The sequence below is a fragment of the Rutilus rutilus genome (assembly GCF_951802725.1).
Source record: "Rutilus rutilus genome assembly, chromosome: 2".
In the NCBI taxonomy this organism is placed as follows: domain Eukaryota; kingdom Metazoa; phylum Chordata; class Actinopteri; order Cypriniformes; family Leuciscidae; genus Rutilus; species Rutilus rutilus.
This window is the reverse complement of record NC_140210.1, coordinates 32,719,237-32,746,807: the sequence shown is the minus strand read 5'-3', so window position 1 is coordinate 32,746,807 and position 27,571 is coordinate 32,719,237. Positions and strand designations below refer to the sequence as shown.

Here is a 27,571-nt window from a genome sequence, read left to right as displayed (position 1 = left end):
TTTCTTTGCATTGCAGTTGGTACTGTATTTGAATCATGTTCAATGTAGTGCAATACCCATAAGCAAAAATAGAACAATACGATTTCCTGTACACTTGATCTTTTTAATAGCAATTATCAAATCATAGTCACAAAAAAGGTAATTGCCTATTCTTATATATCTCGCCTTGCGCTTTTATATCATCAGTCAAAATAAATAGATGAGACACTTGAAACATGCAGAATTTGAAAAGGTCCTGGCTAAATCAGATGCATGACTCAACTCCAGGATCGATATATAACTGTTTAACTGTCCTCAGTTGCGTATGAACAGTGATCATATGAATATGTTATGTACACCCATTTGAGCTTGGATTTAGACATAAATTCTACAACAAAACTATATACAAATAAATACATTTCACAGTGCATTTCACATTTGATGAAAATAGTCTCTCTATCTGGTTTTTCTAACATAAAACTTACATAAAATGATTCCATTTTATATACTCAGCTATGCGTGACAACCATTGCAACTGACGATTTTAGCAATACAATTGACACTTTTTGTCTTTAATTTCCTAACTTCAGAAACACACTCCAAATGTATAGCTATGTATGTCAGCATAAATGTCTTACATCCTCACTCCATATGTGCACTTTCTCAAACTTATTGCCTAAGTTCATCTAAACACATTTTGAATGTAACAGCAAGACTTAATGTCTATTATCGCTTCGTAAATAATGTTGCCATAGTTTATGAACATAAATATTACACCTCTGGCCCCAGAACTGCTCTGTAAAACCATTCATAAGAGTTACTGAATGAAATGAAGAAACATTACAGTAAATAGTATTGTTACAATGTTTTAAACTCTTAATTCTCTTATTTGGTTCTACTAAAATAAGGTGTATTGTATATTCAGTAGTCAGTAAATATATTCAGTCCATATATAACAGACAACAGACATGACAAACGGTTTCAGTGTCAAAGCAGCAAAACTAACACATCTCTTTTCATGAAATCAAATGCGCAAACAAACAAAAACGTACAGATGAATGCCCTGTACTCAAGTCTTGAAATAAAAGTTACAAAACATTCAGACTGCTTGATGCAAATGTTTAGACTCCATAATACCATTGACAGTGCCAACTAAACCAAGTAGAAATTCAATCTTTGCGCTATAGGCCACAACCCTAAGACCTGGACATAACACCTAAACCCGATTACCTGACCAAGCTTGTGATTTAGGATGAGGAAGAAAGGCATTAAATATCCTGCTTCATATGTAACATTCATTACTGTATCCAGCATAAATCTCCCTTTATAGAGATTTAACAGGTAGTTCTGGTGCTCTAATTTTCATCTCGCTTTGCTTGCCTATGATAGTAGTGCATCAGTCTGTGCATTTCTTGTCGACATGTATAAATATCACACTTGCATTTGTGCTGTGGGTCTTACTTGTGGCCTTGTGTAGCCTACTGTATAATCACTACAGCAGCACTTTTGCTGTGATTCTTTGCATATGAACTGCAATCCTGAATGTAATAAGCACAGCATGGAATGGCAAAACTTCAAAAAAAAAATGTGATTTGAACAATTGGACATTCTGCTGTTTTATGACATATACTTTCTGAGAAAAAACAGGATTGTCGTCCCCTTTCCAAACGCTGACATCTCATAGTCAGACCAGGCAAAATACTGCTCACATTTGTTGTATTTGTGCTCAGAAGGGGTTGAGGCGTATACCCGTCCCTAATGGAGAGAAAGGGTTCACTTTCGCCCACATCAGGGCATCATTTAGTGAAATGGCTGATTTGCCATCTTCCAGGAAGAACGCTGGACCCTGCCAGGCAAAAAAAAGGCAGATGTAACTGCTCTATCTGCAGCAGTACAAGCAGATGCACAGAGACATTTAAGGTATAGTGCTAAAAATTCAAGTCTACCCACAAGAAACCCACCTGTATCCTGAGGCCAGTGAAGCAGGAAATCTGGACGTCAGAGTGGCTGGGCAAGTTGGAGCCAGTGACATAGTCAGGACCCTCTAGGCCCTTGATGGGCTCCTCTCTCATCCGACTCAACAGCTGACTGTACTCCGTTTTCTGGGCCTCAGATGGTGGCACACATGAGGTGTCATCTGCCGCTCTGTGTATGCATAGAGATAGTGCGAACAATAGATTATTTTCCAAGTATCTTCAATTGTCAGCAGAAATGTTAGATCTTTTGTAAAACCAAGTGGGCTGTCTTGTTGTCTACTGCCTACAGTGCATAGGCAGCTTCCTACTAAAGCCCAAACTTTAGCTGTGTCTCATTTTGAAGGCTGCGTCCTCCGGAGGCTACATTTCTCGGCCTCATATGTCACCAATAATGTCCTATTTCAGAAAAGTAACCATTATAAAATTGACTGTTATTCCTTGTTAAATTGTGGTAATTTCTTTATGACTTTGAGACTGGAGTAAAGTAACCATTAATGGCGTATGCAGCCAACAAATACAGACACATGCGCTTTGATCTTTTTTGCACTAATTAGTTACTGTCCCGAGACAGTAGAGTAGAGACTGAACAACTACAATAGACAAGCACCCTGTTAACAAGTCAATGTGTGAGGCATTTGATAGATACCCGCAACTCTTGTTTAAAGTCGTGTTGATACAGAAGTGGCAACAAATCTTTTTATTCCATTTTAATGTACATCCGAGTGTAACGGATTGTCAGAAATGTAGGGCAGGGACTTTTTTTAGGGACTTGTGGGCATTGCTTTAAAAAATGGGAGCATGAATACAAGCTTGCAGGTGCGGGGTTTAAGCTGACTCCTGCGTACATCAGTCTGTCCTTTTCACCAGAAGATAGTTATGACTGATTAAAAATGACAGGTCAAAAAAGAAAGAAAGAAAGAAAGAAACATACAAGGAGGAATTGTTCACAATAAGACCTATACCATGCATTTAGAAAATAGATAGTGAGTTGGAACTGTCTAGTGTGCATGTGTCAACCACCTGTGTCCGCTCACGCTCTCAAATCAAGTATACTTTGATAGACCATGTGTCCAAATGTACACATACACTAAGTGTTTACATCAAAATTGAAGTAGATTTTGGGCTTAAAGGCAGGGTAGGCAGGATTTTTCTAAAAAACTTTTTCCCAAATTTGTTTAAACTGTCTTTATATACCAATACATAATTAAAATGTAAGTACTCTGAAAAAGAGAGTATAAAAATCGAGTGTCTGTAGTCCTCTCAGGACTGCAATAAACACAGCTACTTATTTCCATTCGGAACGAATGAAATGATTGGCTGGGCGACTGTCACTCTCCCTCGCTACCATGGCTACCACCCCCGCGGCTACAGGAGCTGCCCACATTGACTCGAGGAGGGGAAGAGGCACGGAGAGAGGCACGGAAGCACGGAATCACAATTATGGCAGAGAAAGAGCAGTCAAAATTCCCAGTACCTGCATATACAGTCAGCGAAGGCAAACCAGGCAAAAAAATGAACTAGTAAGGTAGAAAGGTAGGCTACTTGTCACCTGAGTGTAACGTTAGTCCTCATCAGAGCCAACAGTGCTTTCATCATGGAAGCTCTTACATGCAAAACACTGTATATGTTATGAATCTTACACGAAATTCACCTTCATCACAGTGTAACTGATGGTAATGGGGAAACGTGTATCAATGCGACCTGTTTTTAGCTTTGCCTTATGTTACTAGCTCGTTACCGAATCAAACTCAATATATTTAAAACTTTACCAGTATCGATATGCTAGCTTGATAGTGAGTACTAACAGCCATGTTAGTTGTTTATATTCATAATGATAAAGTTAGGTATTTTATTACATGTGATTCTGAAATGATGTCACTACATGCACTGCGCTCCTCTCCGCTCGGCGCTGGCAAACGCGTCCTCTAGCTGAGCGGTCGGCATCGCGCGTTCATGTGTTTTGGGGGCGTGGCTTTGGAAGGAGCCCAGATGGGAGGGGGTGGGAGTGAATGGAATAAGTAGCTGTGTTTATTGCAGTCCTGAGAGGACTACAGACACTCGATTTTTATACTCTCTTTTTCAGAGTACTTACATTTTAATTATGTATTGGTATATAAAGACAGTTTAAACAAATTTGGGAAAAAGTTTTTTAGAAAAATCCTGCCTACCCTGCCTTTAAGGTAAGGTAGCAACCTAACTGCAGTGCATTTTGGGATTGCTTTGTCCATGAGCTTGGAATGCTGGCTTGGAAATTGTTCAAAATAAGGTATCTTATAATTGTGCTGCATACTGTTTGGAATAGCCAATGATGCTTTAAAATACTGACTAAGTAGGTCTTGATACAGAGCTGTTGTTTGTTATGAATTAGAGTAATGTATTGTGGTACAGACTTGAGGGATTGTGTGCAGGCTCTCCAGGCCTCCAACTCTACAGACAACTGCTCTATCTGCAGTGGTACAGCCACCTCTCTTCTCTTCAGCAGCTGACTGATGGAGGATAATAGAGAGAGAGAGAGACATTACTTGTGATCACCAATAACTGAGTTACTTGATATAAATCCCACAGTTAACATACCTTGTGTATTCATACAGTGCTGGCACTATACTGGAATACTGTCTCCCAATGGCTAATAGTGCACCAATATACCCACAGAGAATAAGCAACTCATTGCGGTCTCTAGTCAAAGACAGAGAGAGGTAATGAGATGAACATATAATGCAAGCTACTATAAATTACATCAATGACAGCTGTTTTTGAGGCAAGGTCATTGACTTACTCACTACACTTTGGAAGAATAAGACGGTCTGTTCTGATGTAGCTCAGCAGGTCTAGGATGTGATACACTGAGTCCACCGGCCAGTCAGGAGAGCTCAGCTGCTCTATGAGGGGAGAGAGAGTCAGTAATAAATTGTTAACTTTCTTTAGTGTGAAATGTTGTTTGAGCATAAAAAAGGTCTGCAAACTGCAAAGTTACAAAGCCCGAAGTCAAGCACAAAGTTATTCTCTATATTAGTATGCCTTGAGGTTTCTTCTGGGAACGTACACATCACAATCCCTATCCCATATCCCTCATTTAAATAATTCACACCCAAGGCATATACAAAATAAAGGGACGAGGCCTGGTTAAGTTGCGTTAGTAGCGTGTTGAAACTCGCAGTTATGGTAAGGGGAGTGACATTTCCGAAACTGGAAGCGGTTTACCAATCACAACACACTTGACCGGCTGACCAATCAGAGCACATTGCGCTTTTCAGAAGGAGGGGCTTCATAGAGATGGTAACTAAACAGCGTTACTGACAGATTGGGAGCATAGGTGCTGCAACACTGTAAAATATGAGAAAAATCATGTGTTTTATGAACATTCAAGCATGAAAACCTATTCTAGTAGACCCCAAACAAAATAAAGACTGAAAAAGGGCACAATAGGTCCCTTTTAATTCTTCAAGGCAACAATTATGCCTTTGAATGATAAAGTCTTGTGATTTTTTTGTTTTGGTCTTTGTTTTCAGCAAACAATTTAATTATATTCTATAAAATCAAAACGAATAATGTTGCTTGTGGATTCAAGTTTGATAAGCTTGTATTTTAAGTTTAAACATTACATAATATTTATGTTGAACTTTGTTAGTTTGTCTAACTTGTGTTTCAGTTTGTTTAGCAAACAGAGTCTATATATAGTAACATATATATTGTTTATATAGTCACTTCTATACATCAAAACAAATTGTATACACTCACTGAAATGGAAGAAACTTCACAGAAGAAAACTCTAATCACTCTAATGGTGACTAGAAACAACACTTTTGCAACAAAATATAAAGTTCCCATACTTTGACAAAATTCACACATTTTTCAAGTGTAATTGTTCAATCAACCTTTAAAAGTTGCTTGAGAAAACGGAAGTAGGCCTATGCTATATATGCATTGTGTGCAGAATGTGGGCATGCTGGAAATGGCACTGCTTTGAGACATGAACTGAGTCTCTCGGACACTCACCTTTGACAAATGTGATCCCGATGGGAAGAGCCTTTTCTGGTTCTGTGCTCAGGAGGTAATACTTTACTGCTTGGAAGATGTCTCCCTCAGCATGTGTATTCTCAGCAAGCTCTTTACATTCTTCTAAAGTCGGTAGACCACACTGGAAAAAATATATATATTCCAAATTATTGCACTTAGAAAAATAAACAAACAAAATAAATAAATACCATATTCACGTCAAATAATAAATAATCGTTTGGACCTTCACACTCATTATGAGAATTATTTTTCATTTGATTGTTGAATGTTGAGCAAATGGCCACAATTCCATCTAAAATGAATGGGAACTAATAACATTTGAATCGATTTAAGACTAATGTGCAGCATTGAGACGTATGAATGAGGTAGTCACCTTTTCGTGCAGGTCGTTGATTTCGGCTGAGCTGCCAGGGTAGAAGGCACACAGTTTGGCTAACAAGATCTCATTATCAGGGATCATCTGAAGTAATCTGGCTGCAAGATCCCTGGAGAGTAGAAGACCCAATGCAGCATGAGTTAAGTAATGGGAAAAGTGGATAAATATTTGATTTGTTCTGTTGAAAACAAAAAGTGAGTTTTTGAATATTTTTGTCACAAAATATTTGAGGCTGTCAAAAAGTACCATAAAAATATTGTAATAGTAGTCTACATGACTTGTGCTCTTTATTCCAAGTTTTCTGAATATATACAGTATATATATATATATATATATATTTTTTTTTTTTTTTTAAAGAAACTAAGAATAATTTTTATTCAGCAAGGATGTTTTAAATGCAACAATCAAAAGGTATCTTAACAGTAAAGAATTTTACATTGTTACAAAAAAATCTATGCTTAAAAAAAAAAAGTATCACGGTTTCCACAAAAATATTAAGCAGCACAATGGTTTTTCAACTGTGATAATAAGAAATGTTACTTGAGCACTAAATCAGCATATTAGAATGATTTTTGAGGGTTCGCATTACACTGAAGACTGGTGAAAATTAATCTTTGCCATCACAAAAAAAAAAAAAATTGCATCCCTTATAATGCTTTGCAGTCTTTTTTCACTTGTTTTTGTCAAACATTTTTAAACGGAAAATCAGTTCCAAAGAAGAAAAAAAAAAAGGTTTGAAAAAAATAGTGTGAGTGAGTAAATGAGGACAAGTTTCATTTCTGAGACATATCCCTTTAAAGTGGCACCTAAGAATACTGTACGTCAATGATCACCTTAGTTATATTAACATTGGTAGTTAAAGTTGACTGAATGCATTTTAAAATGTCAACGGATTAAATCCTGATGGGGGCTCGCAGTCATGATTTATAGTATTAAAGAGATAATCTGTTATGAATAAGCATTAAGCATATAAACCAGGGAGGCAGAAAAGGGAGGCAGAAAAAATACCTGTATGTCACAGATGGAAAGCTAGAGAGAAATGGAAATGAAAAATGTAACAGGTGTGCAGTAAGGATGACTATCAGGATCATGTCAACACTTCTGTGCATGACTGATGATAAGAGATGGGTTGCATTTACAGGAAAGTGTGCAAACTATTTTAAAGGAAATGTGATTCAAAGTTACATATTTGGTCATTCAGTTTTGAACAAAAACCTGGTTTCCCTTTTTAAACTTGACTTTAAGAAAAGATGCAAAGATGCATTGATCAGTTGTATGCTTACCAGGTGGCAGTGGTCATGTATTTCCTGGCCAAGAGCTCCAGAACGTAGTGGGTGGCTTTACAGGCTGATTCTCCCAGGACTGTGCCCACACACACTGCCAGCTCCAGCTCATTGCCTCTGATCAGAGACGCCATAGCCAGCTGACACAAGGAGATAAAAACTCCTTATCTAAACACTCATAGAACATCATACATCACTTGCCTAACATGACTTATATATATTACACTAAACAAATCAAGCATATTTTAAGGATCATTAAGATGTTTTGCATTGTGACATTTTTATGACAGTTAAACATATATTTCTCATTCAGTTCCCGTTGCCATAAAGGCAAACAAGTATTTATACATCGCGGTAGTAGTTTTTGTACTACCTTTAATTTATACTGTCTGACATATGCACTAACATTCAAAAGTTTGGGGTCAGTAATGTCTTCTTTCTTTTTTTACATTTCTTTTATTTAGCCAGGACACACCAAACTGATCAAAAGTGACAAACAAATACTTTTATATGGTTACAATGAAAATCTATTTGAAATAAACGCTTTTCTTCTGAACTTGCTATTCTTCAAAGAATCCTGGAAAAAATGTATCACAAAAATATTGAGCAGCACAAACGTTTTCAACATTGACAATGATAGGAAATGTTTCTTGAGTAGCAAATCAGCATATTAGAATCATTTGTGAAGGATCATGTGACTGACTGGAGTAATGATGCTGAAAATTCAGCTTTGCCATCACAGAAATCAATTACATTAAAACATTTTTTTTACATTTTTAAATTCTACTAATATTTCACAATATTACTGACCCAAAACTTTTAAAAAGCAGAGCAACTGTCTTGAAAATAATAAAAATAAAAATTTATATTAAATTGTCCAAGAGATATTAATTGTCCCTGCTTGGCTTTATCGTGTTATTTAATTGTCTAAACATTGACATGATATTGTTAGAGGTTCGTCTGATTTTAAATGTTGCTATTAGTGTTCAATCATATCTCTCATTATTGTGAGCTTACTTCTGTGTTGTCTACAGCTAGATGACAGCAAGCTGCCAACACAGCACGGCCATCTTGGAAATACCACTCAGCCAGCTCTTTACATACTCTGTGCAACATCCTAAACAAAGGGAGTGGGTAAGAAAAAGAGAAAACACTGATTTCGTGTGAAACACTTGATTTCGGCTTAAACTAAGTATAACTTACCCGCAGTATTTTTCTATGTTGTCATTGTCTGAGTTTGCGGCATGGTTTATAGATGTGATCTGAGGGCCATGGATATTGCCTTCACAAGCACCCTGATAAAACAAAGTGCATTCTCATTTATAATACATAGGGCCAGATTTACTAAAGGATTGTGCCAATGCAAACCCTCTTTTGGCGTAAAAAAAATACTGTCAGGATTTACTTAAGACACATAGTGAAAAATTAGCCCTCAAAAGGCGTGGACAGAGTTATTTTTGCAGCTGACCTTAAATGATTCACTTTAAATGAATCATGTAAGGTGATTTACTAAGGTTTGCGCTAGTCTATTTACTGGTATTTGCGCCATTATTTACCGCATAAAAAACACTTTTTTGAAAGTTCTTATCGGTGCTAATTTGCCTTGTTTATTAAATCCAATTTCAATTTATTATGAGACTCAACACAGAGGTTCACAGTCTTACAACAACTCTCTAAATGGGTAAAAAGATAACAGTGCCCTGTACCTGAGCCACCAGCACAGCTTCCTTCAGCTGACCTCTAGAGGTGAAGAAATTCACTAGCTTTTTCACCTCACCAGTGGCGATGCAGTATGGGATGACATCATCATTGCCTTCTTGCATCAGCTGGTCTGCTCTCCTACATTGAGCAGTTAATAAACGGTGAAAAACTCACAACATCAGATTTACAAATGCAGAGCCGTATATGAGATACCTTTGCATGAGCTTTTTCCAGTATTTCATGGAGACACCAGGGGCCACAGAAAGAGCCTTCTCCCACTAAACACATAAAACAACATAAACATACAAAATCATCAGAAAATTACATTTCTGAAAGAAAAAAAGACGAACCTTCTATTTTCTCATATATTATGTTTTTTTTTTTAAAGAAATCAATCATTTTATTCAGCAAGGATGCATTAAATTGATCAAAAGTAACAGTAAAGGCATTTATGATGATTTACATTTCAAATAAATTCTGTTTTTTTTTTTATTCATCAAAGAATCCTGAATATATTGTATCACTATTTATTTAAACAGCACAACTTTATTTCAACATTTATAATAATGAGACATTTATCTTGAGCACCAAATCAGCATTATAATGATTTCTAAAGGATCATGTGACACTGAATACTGGGGAAATAGTTACATCAAATTCAGTTTATTTTAAATATGAATAATATTTTACAACAATATTGTTTTTACTGTATTTTTGTTCAAATAAATGCAGCCTTGGTGAGCATGAGAGACTTCTTTCAAAAACATTAAAAGTGCTTACTGAACCTGTGAACATTGAAATGATTAAGGCAGTCAATTTACCATGTTACTTTAGTGTGATTAATTATAAAGCAAAAACACTGAAATAAAACATTAAACACAATAATTATCCCATCATTTAATCACCCTCAATCCATACTAGTTGTATATATTTCAGCCGAACACAATTGGAGTTATAATAAAAAATATCCTGGCTCTTCCCAGCTTTGTAATGGCACAAGTTTTTGAAGCTCTAAAAAGCGCATCCATCCATCCATCATAAAGTAATCCATATGACTCCAGTGGCTTAATAAATGCCTTCTGAAGCGAAGCAGTGGGTTTTTGCAAGATATTTAGCAAAAACATCCATATTTAAAACTGTATAAACTATAACCACTGACTTCCGGCAACGGCCATACACATGTTCACAAAAGAGTCGCGTTCCGGCAGAAGAGTGACCTTAGGTGAGAACTGATGAACGCGGAAGTGCAGAGGATAGAGCAAAACAAAATACTGGTCACGAATTAGAAGTCTAAAACTGGAAGTTCTTTTTTTAAAAGAAAACTGTAAGAGGATTTCGATATAAGAGAAGAGGAGCTACGTCATACATTGGGTCAGAGGTCACCCCTCTGCTGGAACTCGACTCTCTTGTGAACGTGTGTATGGCCTTTGCCAAAAACCAGTGATTATAGTTTATAAAAGTTTTTCTTACAATAACCCATCACTTTCACTTCGGAAGCCATTTATTAACCCACTGGAGTCATATGGATAACTTATGATGAATGTATGCACTTTTTGGAGCTTGGCAATATTCAATGCCATTACAAAGCTGGGAAGAGCAGTATATTATTTATTATAACTCCGATTATGTTCGGTTGAAAGAAGAAAGTCATATACAACTAGGATGGCTTGAGGGTGAGTAAATTATGGGATAATTTTCATTTTTGGTTGAACTATTCCTTTAAACCCCAACCTACTGTATCAGCAAATATTGATATGTGATTAATTAGATTACTTAATCAGCATATTATGTCATTGATTAATTATTATAAAAACATTTTAAAATATATACTGACAATCCAAGAAATTATATATACACTCACCTAAAGGATTATTAGGAACACCTGTTCAATTTCTCATTAATGCAATTATCTAATCAACCAATCACATGGCAGTTGCTTCAATGCATTTAGGGGTGTGGTCCTGGTCAAGACAATCTCCTGAACTCCAAACTGAATGTCAGAATGGGAAAGAAAGGTGATTTAAGCCATTTTGAGCGTGGCATGGTTGTTGGTGCCAGACGGGCCGGTCTGAGTATTTCACAATCTGCTCAGTTACTGGGATTTTCACGCACAACCATTTCTAGGGTTTACAAAGAATGGTGTGAAAAGGGAAAAACATCCAGTATGCGGCAGTCCTGTGGGCGAAAATGCCTTGTTGATGCTAGAGGTCAGAGGAGAATGGGCCGACTGATTCAAGCTGATAGAAGAGCAACTTTGACTGAAATAACCACTCGTTACAACCGAGGTATGCAGCAAAGCATTTGTGAAGCCACAACACGCACAACCTTGAGGCGGATGGGCTACAACAGCAGAAGACCCCACCGGGTACCACTCATCTCCACTACAAATAGGAAAAAGAGGCTACAATTTGCACGAGCTCACCAAAATTGGACAGTTGAAGACTGGAAAAATGTTGCCTGGTCTGATGAGTCTCGATTTCTGTTGAGACATTCAGATGGTAGAGTCAGAATTTGGCGTAAACAGAATGAGAACATTGATCCATCATGCCTTGTTACCACTGTGCAGGCTGGTGGTGGTGGTGTAATGGTGTGGGGGATGTTTTCTTGGCACACTTTAGGCCCCTTAGTGCCAATTGGGCATCGTTTAAATGCCACGGCCTACCTGAGCATTGTTTCTGACCATGTCCATCCCTTTATGACCACCATGTACCCATCCTCTGATGGCTACTTCCAGCAGGATAATGCACCATGTCACAAAGCTCGAATCATTTCAAATTGGTTTCTTGAACATGACAATGAGTTCACTGTACTAAAATGGCCCCCACAGTCACCAGATCTCAACCCAATAGAGCATCTTTGGGATGTGGTGGAACGGGAGCTTCGTGCCCTGGATGTGCATCCCACAAATCTCCATCAACTGCAAGATGCTATCCTATCAATATGGGCCAACATTTCTAAAGAATGCTTTCAGCACCTTGTTGAATCAATGACACGTAGAATTAAGGCAGTTCTGAAGGCGAAAGGGGTTCAAACACAGTATTAGTATGGTGTTCCTAATAATCCTTTAGGTGAGTGTATATACATTTCAGAAAATGACATTAAAAAAAACCTTCAGTAGCTTTTAAATCTTTTAGATTTTACCTCTCCCAGTTCCACCATAAGCTCACAGTATCTCTGGATTTGTCCCAGTCTGACATGGATTTCTGCTGCATTCTTGAGCCTTTCCTCTTTACTAGGGGCTCCAATACCACCCCCAAACTTTGACATCTTTACTATGGTCAGCTCTTGTGCTTCAGACTACAGGGAAGGGACACATGGTAAAATAATTACAAAAAGTAGATACAAACTACAGTAGAAGTATTGAAAACTTAATATGCACCAAAAACCACTATTAGAACGTTACATCACAGTTTATTCACTCACGGTTTTGAAGCGGACCAGGTGTTTCATATGCATGATGCCCTGCCCATAGTTCTGTGGAAGAAGACTATCATCCTGTCCGTTGATTACAGCAACCAGATCCCACAGGTTATGACTCCCTCCTGGTGGCTACAAAGAGAGAGTACATAACCCCTTATTTAGACTTCTAAATAAACTCCTGTGAGAGTTCTGTGTTGAGATTTACTTACTGAGAAACACTCAGAGAACCATCTGAGCTTCTTCATGCGCACGTCGCTAGAGAGTTTATCCAGCTCCTGTTTAATATCTCTGGACACTTTTCCACACAGGAGGGGATGGGCTCCAGGAACCATAGCGCGATCTACACTCAAGAAATACATGTGGTTTAATGTTTTTACAAAACCAGTCCATGCAAACAGTATATAATATGTGCTTTTGTTTTAACCTGTGCTGCCAATGATGTCATCCCAGCTGTGGTCAGTAAGGATGTTGACCACTAAGGGAGCAATTAGAGGAGTGAGTGACCAAAGTCTGACCGTGGAATCTCTGGAGCAGGAAGCCATGGTAAATGGACGGCTGGGGTGACATGTTAGACCTGGGGGATTTCATATGATTGACAAAGCTGCATAAATAATGTATTATTACCTTGGAATGACACAAAATGATGTCCATACTACTGTATGATAAATTCTACTAAAAGACAGTCCTTGGACAAAAATAAGTGTTCCCATTACATATTTAGGTCTCTTAACTGTGCAGTGTTCTGCTTTTCCTGCCTTCATTTACAGAACTTGAATCATTTACTGTATTTAGATATCGCAATGTATCAATTAAATAAGCCATTTCTTTGAAAAAAGTGCATAAAGGATGACAGCATAATTTTGTCTGCAGCATATACATTTAATACACTACCATAGACATCAGCTCCATGGTCATATACAGTGTCTAGACAGGTGCCATCTCTGGTGTCCCAGACACGGATGGTGTAGTCCCAGCTCCCTGAGGTCAAAAGGTACGGCACCTCTGTGTTCCACATGAGACCCCGAACTGGAGCGGTGTGGCCACTCAGCACGTTAATGCAAGCATCTTGGGTATAATCCCAGATACGGACAGTCCTAGTCAACATACACACAGATACACATCCATTTATGAAGTTAAAGGTGCACTCAGTCATATTTATGTTGTTTTGGGCACTGACACGTATAGACAAATTCATGCACAAATTCACAGCTACTAGTGACACAGTAGAAATGCCCTATTCACTGTCAGCCATGATTTATTTATTCTGCAAGTGAAAGTTTCTAAGAACAAGACGATATAAATTGGATGATCATGTGATCTCAACACAGAGGCTTCCATTAGGTGAGTTTATAGGCTAATTATATACAATGTATTGCACCTTTAAATTAAACAGTGAGATATTTTCATTAGCACTAAAGTTTACCAACAATAAGGCACATAAGGAAAACATATTTCCTTTTTTTTTTTACTTTACAAAACCTGTAAATAAAAGATATGATGATTCTTTGATGATTAAATTTTTCTTTTAGTTATACTATGTTCATTATCATTTTATTTAGTTATACTATTCATTTTTTTCAATTAATTATTCCATTTTTTATAATTAAGTCCACAAAAAAAGTCCCAAGGTAAATTTGAGAATGATCATTTGTAATGCTATTAAAACATGTACACTCCTGTTTGGGGTCAGTAAGATTTTTTTAATGTTTGAAATGAAAGAAGCCTTCCTGCAATGCCAAAGTAGAATTTTCAGCAGCCATTTTTCCACTCTTTAGTGTCACATGATCCTTCAGAAATAATTCTAATATGCTGGTGCTCAAGTAATAATTCTTATGTGCTGCTTAATATTTACAATCACTTTCGATCAACTGAATGTGTCCTTAGGCATCACGAGCCACTGGTTACACTTGCTGAATAAAAGTGTTCATTTCTTAAAAAAAATACAATTCTTATTGGCCCTAGACAAAGCGGTAGTGTATATTAAGAGTGTAAATGGAGCTTTTAATTGAGTGATTACCCATCATCTGAGCCGCTGCACAGTATTCCCTCTCTGAGAGGTGACCAACGCACATGGAATACTTTGGCCGTGTGACCTGTAAAGACTTTTAGTGGCTGGTCTGAACTGGTGGCCAAGTAATAGACTCGAACATTCTTGTCTTCACAGCCAGTGGCAATCATATCTCTGCAAGAGTAAAAGAAAGAGAGTGAGAATGAATTAATTATAATTGTGATGGCAAGAGAAAATAATACTGGTAAAAAGGTTCTGTCATCTGTTTGTGTATCTGATTACACACTGATCACATACTTGTTATTTTGACTCCAGTCACAGCCAAACACTGCTGCTGGATGTTTGTATTTGTGCAACACTTTGCCGTCAATGGTTCGAATTATGCTGAAATCACACACAATAAAAAGTAACAATATCATATCTATGAGTATGAGGACAATATGGCTTCATCACATGGATGGACTAAGGCTTGTGGGAATGTTAGCCAAAACTAAAAATGGACTCACCAAAATCCATCTCCACTGCATGTGGCTATTCTTTTGGAATCCTTATGACTCCAAGCGACACAAAAAATACCATTCTTTCCATGCTGCAACACAATTCCAGTAAAAAATTAAGATTACGATTGTGCAATCAAAATTCAAATAACAATAGCTATTTAAATCTCATTCTAAATAATTAGCATCCTTAAAAAAAAATGCTTACCTCATTAAATCTTGTGATCATTTTTCCCTTTTTAACATCCCAAATAAAGGCGCCATTTCTTGACGTAGCTCCTGCTATGCAGTTCAAGTCTCCTTTGGGTAACGGTGAAACATATAAATGAAGGAAAGAGTTACACAGAAGCAAAACCTGTCTGAAACTGCAGCGGTAACATGGGTTGTTCTAATAGTGTGTATCATTCTTACCAGGGGCCCAGGACAGAGAGTACACCACTCCCTCATTTCCCGGAGATGTGTACACAGCAGTTAAGGTGTTTATATCCCAGACTTTTATCGTCCCATCAAATGAAGCTGTAGCTAGAATGTTTGGGTCATCTGGCTTGAATTTGCAGTCGAAGATAGTTTCAACATGACCCTGTGACAAAAACAATGTCACAAAGTCATAAAATCCTTACATGTTTGGATTATAATGATATAATCATTATGATGACTTCATTGCTATTGTTAACTAAAACTAGTCTTAAAAATATTTTAATCAAAATTAAGCCGCAACTACATATCAACTGCCTTTCATTAATTCGCAACTACCTTTCATTCATTTGCAACTACATGTCAACTACCCCTCATTAATTCGCAACTACATGTCAACTACCCCTCATTAATTTGCAACTACATGTCAACTACCTCTCATTAATTCGCAACTACCCTTCATTCATTTGCAGCTACATGTTAAAGGTGCTCTAAGCGAGGTTGGGTGACGTCATTTCTTGAAAACGGAGGCTAGCTCGACCCTCCATCCTTCTCATCCTGTCCCCTCCCGCTCTCTTCCGTGCTTCCTGAAACAGTCATGAAACGTGCATTTCTTAAAGTGGAAGTAGCCTACTTGCTAACGCTGCTGCGGTGATGATGGCTCAACCAACTCCTTCAGGCTCTGGGTGAGTAAATTGAAGTTTTAAATAGTTTTTAGAAGTTTTAATTTTAAGTCTTAATAAATTATACAATAGTCTGTTGATAGTACTATTCTGTAATGTGAATCCTTTAGTAAATTCGGGACTTCGCACGTTCCTTTTCCCTCTTCTTTGCTATTTGTTCATCGGAATGTCGTCTCTTTGGTTGTGTGTCATATCAAAATTCAAGAGAATATCGTTCTAACGTTAGTCGTTGTCTAGTACATCTCTCCTCTAGCTAACTTCCCTCTTCATGCTTCTCTCTCCTCCACTCCCCACGCCCCCCTTCATGTCCACTCCCCACACGCACTAACCCCCACCCCCAACTCTTGTTGGTTATTGGCTGGAACACTGTTTGTTATGTTTCATGGTGCGGGTTAGCCCAGTTTGTTTTTGTTGCCGTTTGTGGAGCCTGGTCTGTCTACAGAGACCACGTTTTTTTTTACCATGTGTTTAGGGGACAGGCAGCTAGTGGATAGTGAGGAGATGTGACAAAAAATGTTTCAGCCTAAAAAACGTGTGACATCGCTTTGAGCACCTTTAACTACCCCTCATTAATTCGCAACTACATGTCAATGACCTCTTATTAATTTGCATATACATGTCAACTACCTTTCATTAATTCGCAACTACTTGTCAACTACCCCTGATTAATTTGCATATGCATGTCAATGACCTCTTATTAATTCACAACTAAATGTCAACTACCTCACATTAATTCGCAACTACATGTCAACAACCTCTTATTAATTCGCAACTACATGTCAACTACCTCTCATTAATTTGCAACTACATGTTAACTGCCTCTCATTAATTCGCAACTACATGTCAACTACCTCACATTAATTCGCAACTACATGTCAACTACCTCACATTAATTCGCAACTACATGTCAACGACCTCTTATTAATTCACAACTACGTCAACTACCTCTCATTAATTCGCAACTACATGTCAATGACCTCTTATTAATTTGCATATACATGTCAACTACCTTTCATTAATTCGCAACTACTTGTCAACTACCCCTGATTAATTTGCATATACATGTCAATGACCTCTTATTAATTCACAACTAAATGTCAACTACCTCACATTAATTCGCAACTACATGTCAACAACCTCTTATTAATTCGCAACTACATGTCAACTACCTCTCATTAATTTGCAACTACATGTTAACTGCCTCTCATTAATTCGCAACTACATGTCAACTACTTCTCATTAATGTCAACTACCTCACATTAATTCGCAACTACATGTTAACTACCTCACATTAATTCGCAACTACATGTCAACGACCTCTTATTAATTCACAACTACATGTCAACGACCTCTTATTAATTCACAACTACATGTCAACTACCTCTCATTAATTCGCAACTACATGTTAACGACCTCTCATTAATTCACAACTACATGTCAACGACCTCTTATTAATTCACAACTACATGTCAACTACCTCACATTAATTCGCAACTACATGTTAACTACCTCACATTAATTCACAACTACATGTCAACGACCTCTCATTAATTTGCAACTACATGTCAACTACCTCTCATTAATTTGCAACTACATGCTAACTACCTCTCATTAATTTGCAACTACATGTTAACTACCTCACATTAATTTGCAACTACATGTCAACTACCTCTCATTAATTTTCAACTACATGTCAACTAACTCGTTAATTTTCAACTAAATGTCACCTACCTCATTAAAGTATTAATAGACTGTTAGGTTAGGGTTAGTAGAATAAGTTGACATGTATTTATACTTATAGTCAGTAGAATGTCTGTTGTGGGAGCATCAAAATAAAGTTTTAATGTTGGGTCGTTTTTGAGTGTCGATCGGCTTAGTTTTTTCGGTGTGTTCTGCACCATTGACTCTAGTCAGACGCCATCAGCAGCTTTTCGACTGATTTTGCATGTCAAATAGGTGGCAGAGCTCATCGCTGAGAGAGATCACTCTGATTGGCTGTTTCAGCTTAGTGAATCCATGCACAAGAAAAAAAAACTGAACTGACAAAAGCAAATAAATAATGAAATAAAGAGGGAACACACCACAGACACAGACAGTCATTCTTGTCATTTCATCTAATTTAAACTGTATTATTTGTATAATAACCAAGGGCTGACAATGCCAGTGACAACTTAGCAGACATAATTGAAAAAGCTACACAAAAATGTCAGTTATGAGCTAGACTGGCGCTGTTTGCTTTGTCCACACAGTTTTAGCTCTTCCAGTGTCCCTTTTTGAATGCAGAATACTGCCACCTTTGAGACTGCGTGAGAGGACATAACTCTCTCATACCAGCGTATGAGAGAGTTATGTCCTCTCACGCAGTCGCAAAACGTAAGTGCCAGCTGTGACCATCGGCTGTAGTCTGTGCGGTGTTCAAGCGCAGCTTTTTTGAAAGTTGCCACAGTTGGCTTTCATCAGAGCTAGTTCTTTGGCGTCGGATTGGTGTGTCCCCGCCTTTTGCAGATATTAAGCAGACAGTCTACTAATACTCTAATGACTGGTATTTGACATGTAGTTGCAAAGTTGCTTATTATTAGTAGAATGTCTAGAATGGACGATCAAAACAAAGTGTTACCAAATATAAATATTAGATAAAAAAGCGTATTTTTTTAAAAACGTTGCTTTGATAACAAACTGAAATAAAATAAATATTGTATTTTATGTTTAAATAGTAAAACTGCTAAAACTAAGACTAAAACTGAAATAAAAATAAATGAAAGCTAAATAGAAATATTTAAACAATGCACACAAACAAATAAAAGTGACAAAAGCACATGACCAAATTACTAAAATTAAAATTAAAACTGAAAACATATTATTAAAAGCTAATTTCCTTTATTCTTTAAACATTTTTATATCTATGAAAAGTGCTGCAATAGCTGGGTGAAAATTGAAAGGAAATACAGTAAAAATTTGTGGTGATGTATGTGGCTAAAATGTTGGGCAGACACAGGATGCTTAATCAGTAGTAAAAGAAAGTAGTTCTGCACATGTCCTGAGATAACTAAGTAAATGTTTTAATGTTATAAACAAAATAATTTAGTTCAGACTGAAAATTAATGCAGGGCCACTTTGGAAAATTAGACCCCCGAGGTCTGCACATTATGCTATGTGTTGCGGGCGCGTTATCACCTCAGTTGTGCATTAATTTATGATAATTCAGTGGCCTGTTGTCAATTATTTCTTACTTAACCATGGGGTGAAAAGGTTATGTTGCATTTTCCGTCATTAACAACAATCAAGGCAACTACAAGAGCTGTTTACCTGAGAAAACAACATGAACTCTTGTTGAATTGATCAGCACTAGGACAGAAGGGCACCACTTCAAAAGCAGAATGACTAATATAAATGCATCATTTTGAGCCATTGGTACTTACTTGAATGCATCCATTTTATTAATAAGATAACCAACAACTAACTTTAAAATAATCCCTGTGTAGATATTAAATATAAAAAGTGTAATAATCATTTCAGGGTTTTTCATTGTTTGTTAGTCCACAGGTAACAACATGTCAGTTTTCCTACCAGATCCCGCAGAAAGTCCCACTTTTTGGCACCCATGTCATACAGTCCTACTCCCCCATCCATGAAACAACAGACAACGTGCCCGGGTGGGAGGGAGAAGGCCTGGTTCTGTGAAAGAGTAGGTGGAGGCACAGCCTCGCTAGTGGAGGAGGTGTAGTGATTCTTGGAAGGGGAATTCGAGCTAAAGGCTAAAAAAGAGATAACACCAAAATCAATATGAGTCATTATGATGCCGTACGCAAACACATTTACATAAGTGCTAAATGGTGAATATGAAAACACATACATTTCTTTGCTGGCGGGGAATTTAAAACATGAAGTGCATGGAAGCCGGTTTTCTTCAGTTTAAAGTTATCCAGAGGTGTCGCTCTTGATACGTTCCATACTCTTAGCACACCAACTTGAGAATCTTGAGAATTCAATATAATAAGATAAAAAAATATATATATGTTTTTTTTACTGATGTGAATATGCAAATATGACTGATCATTCCATTTCAATCTACACCCCAGCTGTTTTACGTTAAACTGTAAATGTAATTAATAATTAAATGATAGTTCTAAAATCAGATCAAAGCTGTTCTGTTAAGATTAAAACTACTATTTCCCACTGGCCCTTCTGTGTGTGTTTATCTTACCCCCTGTGATAAACATGCCAGGGGCGCTGGGCACCCAGGCCAGACACTGCACGGAGGCAGCAGCACTGGGGAAACTAAAGGTAGTGATGCAGCATAGAGACTCAGAGTCCAGCAGTCTAATGCCATTGTGCATGTTGGCCACCAGTAGGTAGTCTGTGCTGAGAGGGTCCCACTCCAGAGCTGTGATGGGGTCTTCCTCATCTGTGCCTTCTAACGACTCGGGCCGCAGTACGTGCTTTTGATTCTTTGAGCCTAAGGTGATGTAATTAAAAGAAATTCATGTTATTGTTCAGGTTAGACCTGGGCACTATTATCTCTTTCCCTGCCATTAACACGATTGACACAACACTTTCCGGCCATGGACGAGTTTTTCAGGCAATCCATGTTTTCACTGGATACAGTAGAGGGAACAGATAGGCATCTTCTAAGATAGTGCAGCAACCACGGATCCAAAAACAAACGAAGGAGGAGCGGATAGAAGACTGCTTACATGCAATAAGCCAATGTGATTATAATAATAATAAGCTGGAATAAAATGTTTTTTTGTTTGTTGGTTTGTTTAAAAGCAGATGCTCTGTTCTTTCTTATGGTATATTGACTGTTTACACATTCATCAAGTTTAAAATGAAAGTTTAGTGAATATGATGGAGCTGGCTCTTTAAAAGTGCTGGCGGGAAAAGAGTCGATAATATGAACTGTATCTAATCTGGATATAGTTCATATTATTAGTTATATTATTGTTGTTTTTAAATCTCTGTTGATGTTATGTTAGATTTTTTTATATGTTTTATTAAAGGAAAAGTTCACCCCAAAATGTAAATTCTGTCATCATTTACTCATTCTAATGTTGTCCAAAAACCTGTATGACTTTCTTTATTCTATTCTACAATCAAAGAAGATATTTAAAAAATGTTTTTGTCCATAAAATGGAATTCATTGATCACCAAAATTGTTAATTTCCTGTCATGATTCCTATCTTGTGTTCCCCTGTCTTAAGGACTTTTAAGTTGAAGTGTTTTCTGTTCCCATTGTTTCTGTGTTGTCTTATTTCCTGTTTCCCTTGTTTGCATTAGCTTCCTTGTTTGTTACAATAGCAACCCTGATTAGTTCTTTATTGTTCCCTCAGGTGTTCTTGTTTCCTTGTCATCTTGTAAGGTTCCCAGTGAATATATAGCCCTGTGTTTTAGTCAGTCGTTGACATTGCTGTTTGCATTCCTGTTCAGGATTATGTTCCTGCTCCCTGGTTGGATTATCTTTGTTTATGTTTTTCTTTAATAAACATTTTCTGTATTTCTGTCTTTGCCATCGATGTAGCACTAACCAACATTTGTCAAAATATATTCTGTGTTCCGCAGAAGAAATAAATGCATAAAGGTTTGGAATGACATGTTCTTAGCATTAACAAATAGAGTTAACAGTTACGGTACCTGGTTGAAAGACGGACAGACTGCCATCAGTGTGTCCAAACACCACTTTTCCCTTCTTCAATGGATGCCAGCGGAACAGGCAGATATCCGAGAGGAAACTGTGAGCCTCCTTATGCACAGTGACTCCTGAGTCAGGCCCAGAGATGGACCATATGTACAGAGGACCCCGGTGGGATACGAACGCAACGCTGTCACCTGCATTCCAGCACCAGCTTAGAGAAGCTGGGATACCTGGCAAATATCCATTTAGACAAGTTTAAGACCTCACACGAAAACAGTTATTAAAATATCTAAGAATTGAGTTAAAAATTTTCAGTCTGAGAAAAACGTGCATTTTGAGTGGTGTCTTAAAGAGACACATACTGTCAGGTGGAATATGTGTCTTGAGCTGGTGTGTATTTCTTAGGACACAGTAGGTGTGTGGGCAGTGGTACCTTTGGTGTTATCTAGCCGTGTAATGGCCTTCTGCTCGGCCACGTTCCAAATGATGAGCAGGTTATCAGCACTGGCACTAGCAAACACTTCAGGGTTGTGTGGACACCACGATATAGCCGTGATTGTCTTCTTGTGTTCAGACATGATCGCTCGCAGCTTAAACTCATTATATATGTGATCAAGCTGGAAAGACACAATTCAATCAGTTAAACAACATAAAAAGTCACATTAGACTACATTTGTAGGTTGTAAAAAGGTTAGTTCACCCAAAAATGAAAATTGGATATTTTTAATGAAACCTGAGAGATTTATGTTTCTCCATTTAAAGTCCATTCAACCAAAACTTTGAAGAAAGTTTCAACACAAATTCAACTTGAATTCTGTCAACGATCTCTGTCAACTTTGTATTACAACTTTATTACTTTATTACAACTTTATTACAACTAATTAAAATGAATAATGTAGTTAATAGTCTCTTATTTGCCTGTTTAGCTGAGCCATTCATAGAACAAACAAAACAAACCCTGACAATTGATAAAAGAATATATAGACACTTTATAATCTTATTAGATGATTAGATAATTGCATTTGAAAGATTTCACTTTCAATAAAAAAATTGCAATAGATCTGTAAAAGGTGTTTTTATGCATGTTTGGCCCGGGGATTTGTTGCATTTACACTGTTCTGACCACAAGGGGTCACCATGGAGACGAGCGTCAGATTGTTTCGAAGCCTCGATCTGCCCACCACTATGTAAAGGTTAGGGGTTGAGTTATGAGGCAAGGACTCATTGATGCAGAGAAAATGGGTTTTATGGGGAAAAACAAGACTGGCATCTAGACACTATAAAAAGATCAGGCAGGGCACGAACAGTACATAAGACAACGAACTGACACAGAACTGATAATACAAGGGCTGAATCCGAAATCGCCCCCTAAACCCTCATTCACTATTCCCTACTTTAGTCCACTAATACTGTTCACTTGAAGGAGTGGACACTGAAGGACACTGAAACTGACACAAGACTAGACCAAAGTGTCAAGATCCAGACACCATGCCTCGAACATGCAAGACACAGACATAAGAACGCACTGCCCAGAGAAAAACCCCAAAACTGTGCGCTCACACAAACACGAAACAAACACATTCCGTTCACCATATTTGTTGTGCTCTATATGTATATGCATTGATCATCATTTATTACTCTCATTGAAACTCTCAGGTTGCATAAATAATATCCTCATTTGCGTTTCGAAAATAAACGAAAGTCTTATGAGTTTGGAACGCCATAAGGGTAATAAGTAAATGACAAAATTTTAGTTTTTGGGTGAACTATCCTTTTAAGTTAATTTTGTCAATAAAAAAGGAAAGAGCAATTTACTTTATTAACAGTCCATCGTTTAGTCTACTATAATTCATATTCAAACAGTTTGCACTTACTTGGTACACATATATAGCGAGCGTGGCACAATACGCAAACCTGTCCCCACTGGCGGCACACACGTCTTTATTCCAGGGCTGACATCCAGCGGCCAGCAGGCCAACCTGCTTCACCTGAGACATTTTTACCTGGACAAAGAGACAGTAACGGCAATAAGGATCTGTGATGTGGTCCATTGGTCTCAGCATTTATAATAAAAGCACAGTTGTTGCAGTTGTGAAAACAGACATTAAATTTGGCACGGAAATAAATTTCACTTTATCTAAAAGCATGTTATTGATGTTACTGTGAACGATTTATCCATGCATGTTTTTAACTTGATCTTCTAGTGATGTATGTCGAGTCGACTTCATTCATTTAATGTTTTTTTTTATTAACAAAGTTCAGGAGGAGCACGTTCAGTTAATCAACTGAATTAGCATGACAGGAAGCATACAGTCTCATACAAGCACACATACCTCTGTCCCATGACAGTTTTCAAGCATCCCTCCAGTTTTCCAGCCCTCACCTCGGACAGCATGCCAAATACGCATAACCTTTACACTATCTGAAATCTGCTTAAACCCGCCCTATTCTTACAATCAACTACAATGTCCATTCAATCAACAACAGATAGGTAAACCATGTCCCCACCCTACATTTTTTTCCTTTTTGGAATGGATAAACCATTTCACTCAGATGTACATCACAATACGAAAGAAAAGATTTACCACTACTGTTATATTGCAATTTTAACACATCTAATTAGCGTTAACTTGACTATAATAACTAGCATCTTACAATAAGCTACATTTTATAAGACTGAAAAACAAACAAACCAGATTGTACTGTAACTGTGTGAAATCTTTAGATAAAAAAAAAAAAAAAAAAAAACAGACCACATTGTTCTCTCTCTCTCTCACAACTTTTTGGGCCCATTCATGTGAAGTAAAAAAAACAAAAAAACACTTTCAAATGCATGTCTCAAGACACCTGCATTCTGTTCCATTCCGCTTGCACTGCGCCTATCTGTTTTTGAACGCAAGAACGCGTCCTGTGAGAGCGGTCCCTTAGGGTGACACTAGCGAGAAACAACCCTCTGTTTGATCTACCTCTCTCTTCTTTACATTTGAAGTGATAAGGCTACACCAGATGACTTAATGATCGTCACGCAGCTCCTACCTTTGGTTCATTGTGATATTTGCTGAAACAGCACAGGCTTTCCATGTCTGCTATCCTCTCGCCTTGACAGACGCAAAGCCAAACAGGGCTCTGCAATAGCGACTACAAGATAGCAATTACACTGTTGCCCAATGTGTGAGTGCATGTAAAAATGGGGGTAGAGAAAGAGAACATGCTCATTGACTGGTGCAGGCTGCTCGTGTGGGAGAGGTGGCTGGAGACGAGAGTGATGGAACAGCTCCCGCCAGTAGCCAGGCAACAGCAAGATCCCTTCATTTAAACTCCCTCACTTACACCCCTCCCTGACATACACGCAACCACACACCTCATCTCACCCCTGCACAGCCTCCTCGAAGGTGTTTATGCTGCTCCCTTTTGCCTGATGATTAACATGCTCCTCTGTCCGGCATGTATACACGACCACAACACAACACATGTCACATGCACAAACTTACACAGCCTACATTGCACATACTGCAAGGTAGTGCACTGCAATTAGAGGGAAAAATCGAATTGTGATTTTACTGATAAAAATGTACATTTAAAATGTGATAAAAAACAGGTTTGCTGTGCTTGTTTATAGGGCCACACAATTTGGGATTACACAAATGTTGTGATTATATATCAAAATCGCTATAAAAACAAACAAACAAATAAATAAATACTAATAATTATTTTTATTGTTATTATTACTAAATAAAAATAAATTACTAAATATACAAAATATAATAATTCGTAATTTCTTCATTTTTCAGATGTTAAAACATAACATTTTATTTTTGACGGAAAACTGCAGGAAGCCCTTAAAGCATCTCATTTGTTGATAAGCTTCTAAACTCTGGAATAGCCTTTTTGTGGCTAAGACTCTCTCTCTCTCTCTCTCTCTCTCTCTCTCTCTCTCTCTCTCTTTAAATCTAGATTAAAGACACATCTCTTTAGCCAAGCGTTCACACATTACTTCTCACTAACTTGTACAATGTACTACAATTATATCTGATGAAATATACCAAATACACATGATCATTTTTTTTGCTATGAACAGCAGCTACACAAATTGTTCTTCTTTGCTTTCCATGTTTTCAGGCGAATCGATCCAAACAAAGATTTCAGATGACAGCAACTTTGGATCGACACGCAAAACTTGAATTAACCTTATATTGTAATATTGTCCTTATAATATTGTAATATTATCCATATAGTGTAATCATTATGAGCACAAGTCGGAATTGCTGACTAAAGGCCCGTTCAAAACAACTACATTAGCATCCACACCAGCGCACTAGGCCTATATTGTTCGTTTATTCTAAGCGTGTGCTTGTCTGTCACTTTAAATGCTCAAACTTGTTACAGCAGAATGGATTTTGATTGGCTGTCAATGTTTTTATCGTTCATCAGCTGGACAAAGTCGTTCTGAAAGTGGTTCCAACAATATTGTTTCTCTGAGCTGTTATCGTTTACCCTGGAAATCCAGAGTTCTCGCGAGAACACAAGTTGAATTTGCTCAGCGAGTTTACTCTGGCGTCAAGTAATGATGCTCATTAATACCCTTGTATCCGAGCTGCACCAATCACATCGGGTTATCTGACATAGGTGGGCCAGAGGTGAGCTAAACAGATGACAACAGCGCCGTGACGTCGAAGTCATTAGTAAACATTGCAAGATGGCTATGGATGAACACCAGTTGTTTGAAACGGCTTTGTTGAACGAGTTAAAACTTGGCTTTTTATCTAAAAGAGGAACAGAAAATGGCGCTTGAATCATTCCTTTGCAAGAAGGGCGTTTTTGCTGTTTTGCGAACCGGATACGGCAAGAGTCTAATCTACCAGTTAGCTCCGCTGGTAGCTAAGTGTATGGGGCTTGTTGTGATTGGTCGTAGTGTTATCCAATTGCGTGCAGTGAGATTTTCAAATGCATGCTTGGTGCCGCCCCTCGAGCTGGGCGATTTTCATTAGTCGATGCCAGACCATTAATCTATCAGATTTAGATCTGGATTTCCAGGCTAGTTATCGTTATAGCTGTGGTGTGATCTCTGCTATTATTTAATACTGAGAAAGATTTTTAGAACTATATCTTAATCATTATCTTTATAGTTATCTTCCTTGTTAGCTTAACTGATACATGATGTTAACTCACCACATAACATGGACTATATTATAGCATATATTACTGCCTAATCTCTGGCTGATAACAAAATCCTTCTTAAACTGGAACATTGAAACAAGATTTTTTTGTAAAGCTGCTTTAAAACAATATGTATTGTGAAAAGTGCTATACAAATAAATAAACATGAATAAGCACTTTTATCACAAGTATGGGAAGAATGTTGGTGCACATTCCCAAATGCACACTAAAGCGACCCAAACTCAGATGCAGAGATGGAGTTTGTCTGGAACAGCATTTACTGTGAACCAAGCCGCTCTGAGACTGCAAACATTGGAGGATAATGAGCTGCTCGTATAAGAATATAATGCCGCGCTTCACACTGAAACACACAGCAAATATATTGATTAAATCACAGCATTTGCAATTTGATAATGCTGCTAAACCAT

At 37.6% G+C, this 27,571-nt stretch overlaps 1 protein-coding gene across 3 annotated transcripts in view; it reads right to left on the bottom strand.

Moving 5' to 3' along the window:
• Positions 1 to 85: 85 nt before the first annotated feature.
• wdr17 (WD repeat domain 17) overlaps positions 86 to 27,571 on the bottom strand; it is a 37,126-nt gene continuing 9,640 nt past the window's right edge. Inside the window, exons 2-30 of one of the 3 annotated variants that reach the window (XM_084402023.1) lie at positions 23,861 to 23,989; positions 22,420 to 22,603; positions 21,986 to 22,216; positions 20,559 to 20,810; positions 20,208 to 20,330; positions 19,922 to 20,109; positions 15,669 to 15,837; positions 15,466 to 15,557; positions 15,267 to 15,349; positions 15,058 to 15,144; positions 14,770 to 14,934; positions 13,644 to 13,846; positions 13,177 to 13,326; positions 12,962 to 13,092; positions 12,756 to 12,881; positions 12,474 to 12,629; positions 9,546 to 9,610; positions 9,338 to 9,470; positions 8,835 to 8,926; positions 8,649 to 8,748; positions 7,632 to 7,771; positions 7,357 to 7,377; positions 6,346 to 6,457; positions 5,952 to 6,093; positions 4,732 to 4,834; positions 4,530 to 4,631; positions 4,346 to 4,441; positions 1,941 to 2,124; positions 86 to 1,825 (exon numbers count right to left, since the gene is read on the bottom strand). In XM_084402023.1, coding sequence (XP_084258149.1) covers positions 1,706 to 1,825; positions 1,941 to 2,124; positions 4,346 to 4,441; positions 4,530 to 4,631; positions 4,732 to 4,834; positions 5,952 to 6,093; positions 6,346 to 6,457; positions 7,357 to 7,377; positions 7,632 to 7,771; positions 8,649 to 8,748; positions 8,835 to 8,926; positions 9,338 to 9,470; positions 9,546 to 9,610; positions 12,474 to 12,629; positions 12,756 to 12,881; positions 12,962 to 13,092; positions 13,177 to 13,326; positions 13,644 to 13,846; positions 14,770 to 14,934; positions 15,058 to 15,144; positions 15,267 to 15,349; positions 15,466 to 15,557; positions 15,669 to 15,837; positions 19,922 to 20,109; positions 20,208 to 20,330; positions 20,559 to 20,810; positions 21,986 to 22,216; positions 22,420 to 22,603; positions 23,861 to 23,983 — 3,873 coding nt within the window. In that variant the 5' untranslated portion in view covers positions 23,984 to 23,989 and the 3' untranslated portion in view covers positions 86 to 1,705. The remainder of the gene's footprint in view (positions 1,826 to 1,940; positions 2,125 to 4,345; positions 4,442 to 4,529; positions 4,632 to 4,731; positions 4,835 to 5,951; positions 6,094 to 6,345; positions 6,458 to 7,356; positions 7,378 to 7,631; positions 7,772 to 8,648; positions 8,749 to 8,834; positions 8,927 to 9,337; positions 9,471 to 9,545; positions 9,611 to 12,473; positions 12,630 to 12,755; positions 12,882 to 12,961; positions 13,093 to 13,176; positions 13,327 to 13,643; positions 13,847 to 14,769; positions 14,935 to 15,057; positions 15,145 to 15,266; positions 15,350 to 15,465; positions 15,558 to 15,668; positions 15,838 to 19,921; positions 20,110 to 20,207; positions 20,331 to 20,558; positions 20,811 to 21,985; positions 22,217 to 22,419; positions 22,604 to 23,860; positions 23,990 to 27,571) is intronic. The other 2 variants (XM_084402024.1, XM_084402025.1) reach the window with 2 other exon arrangements.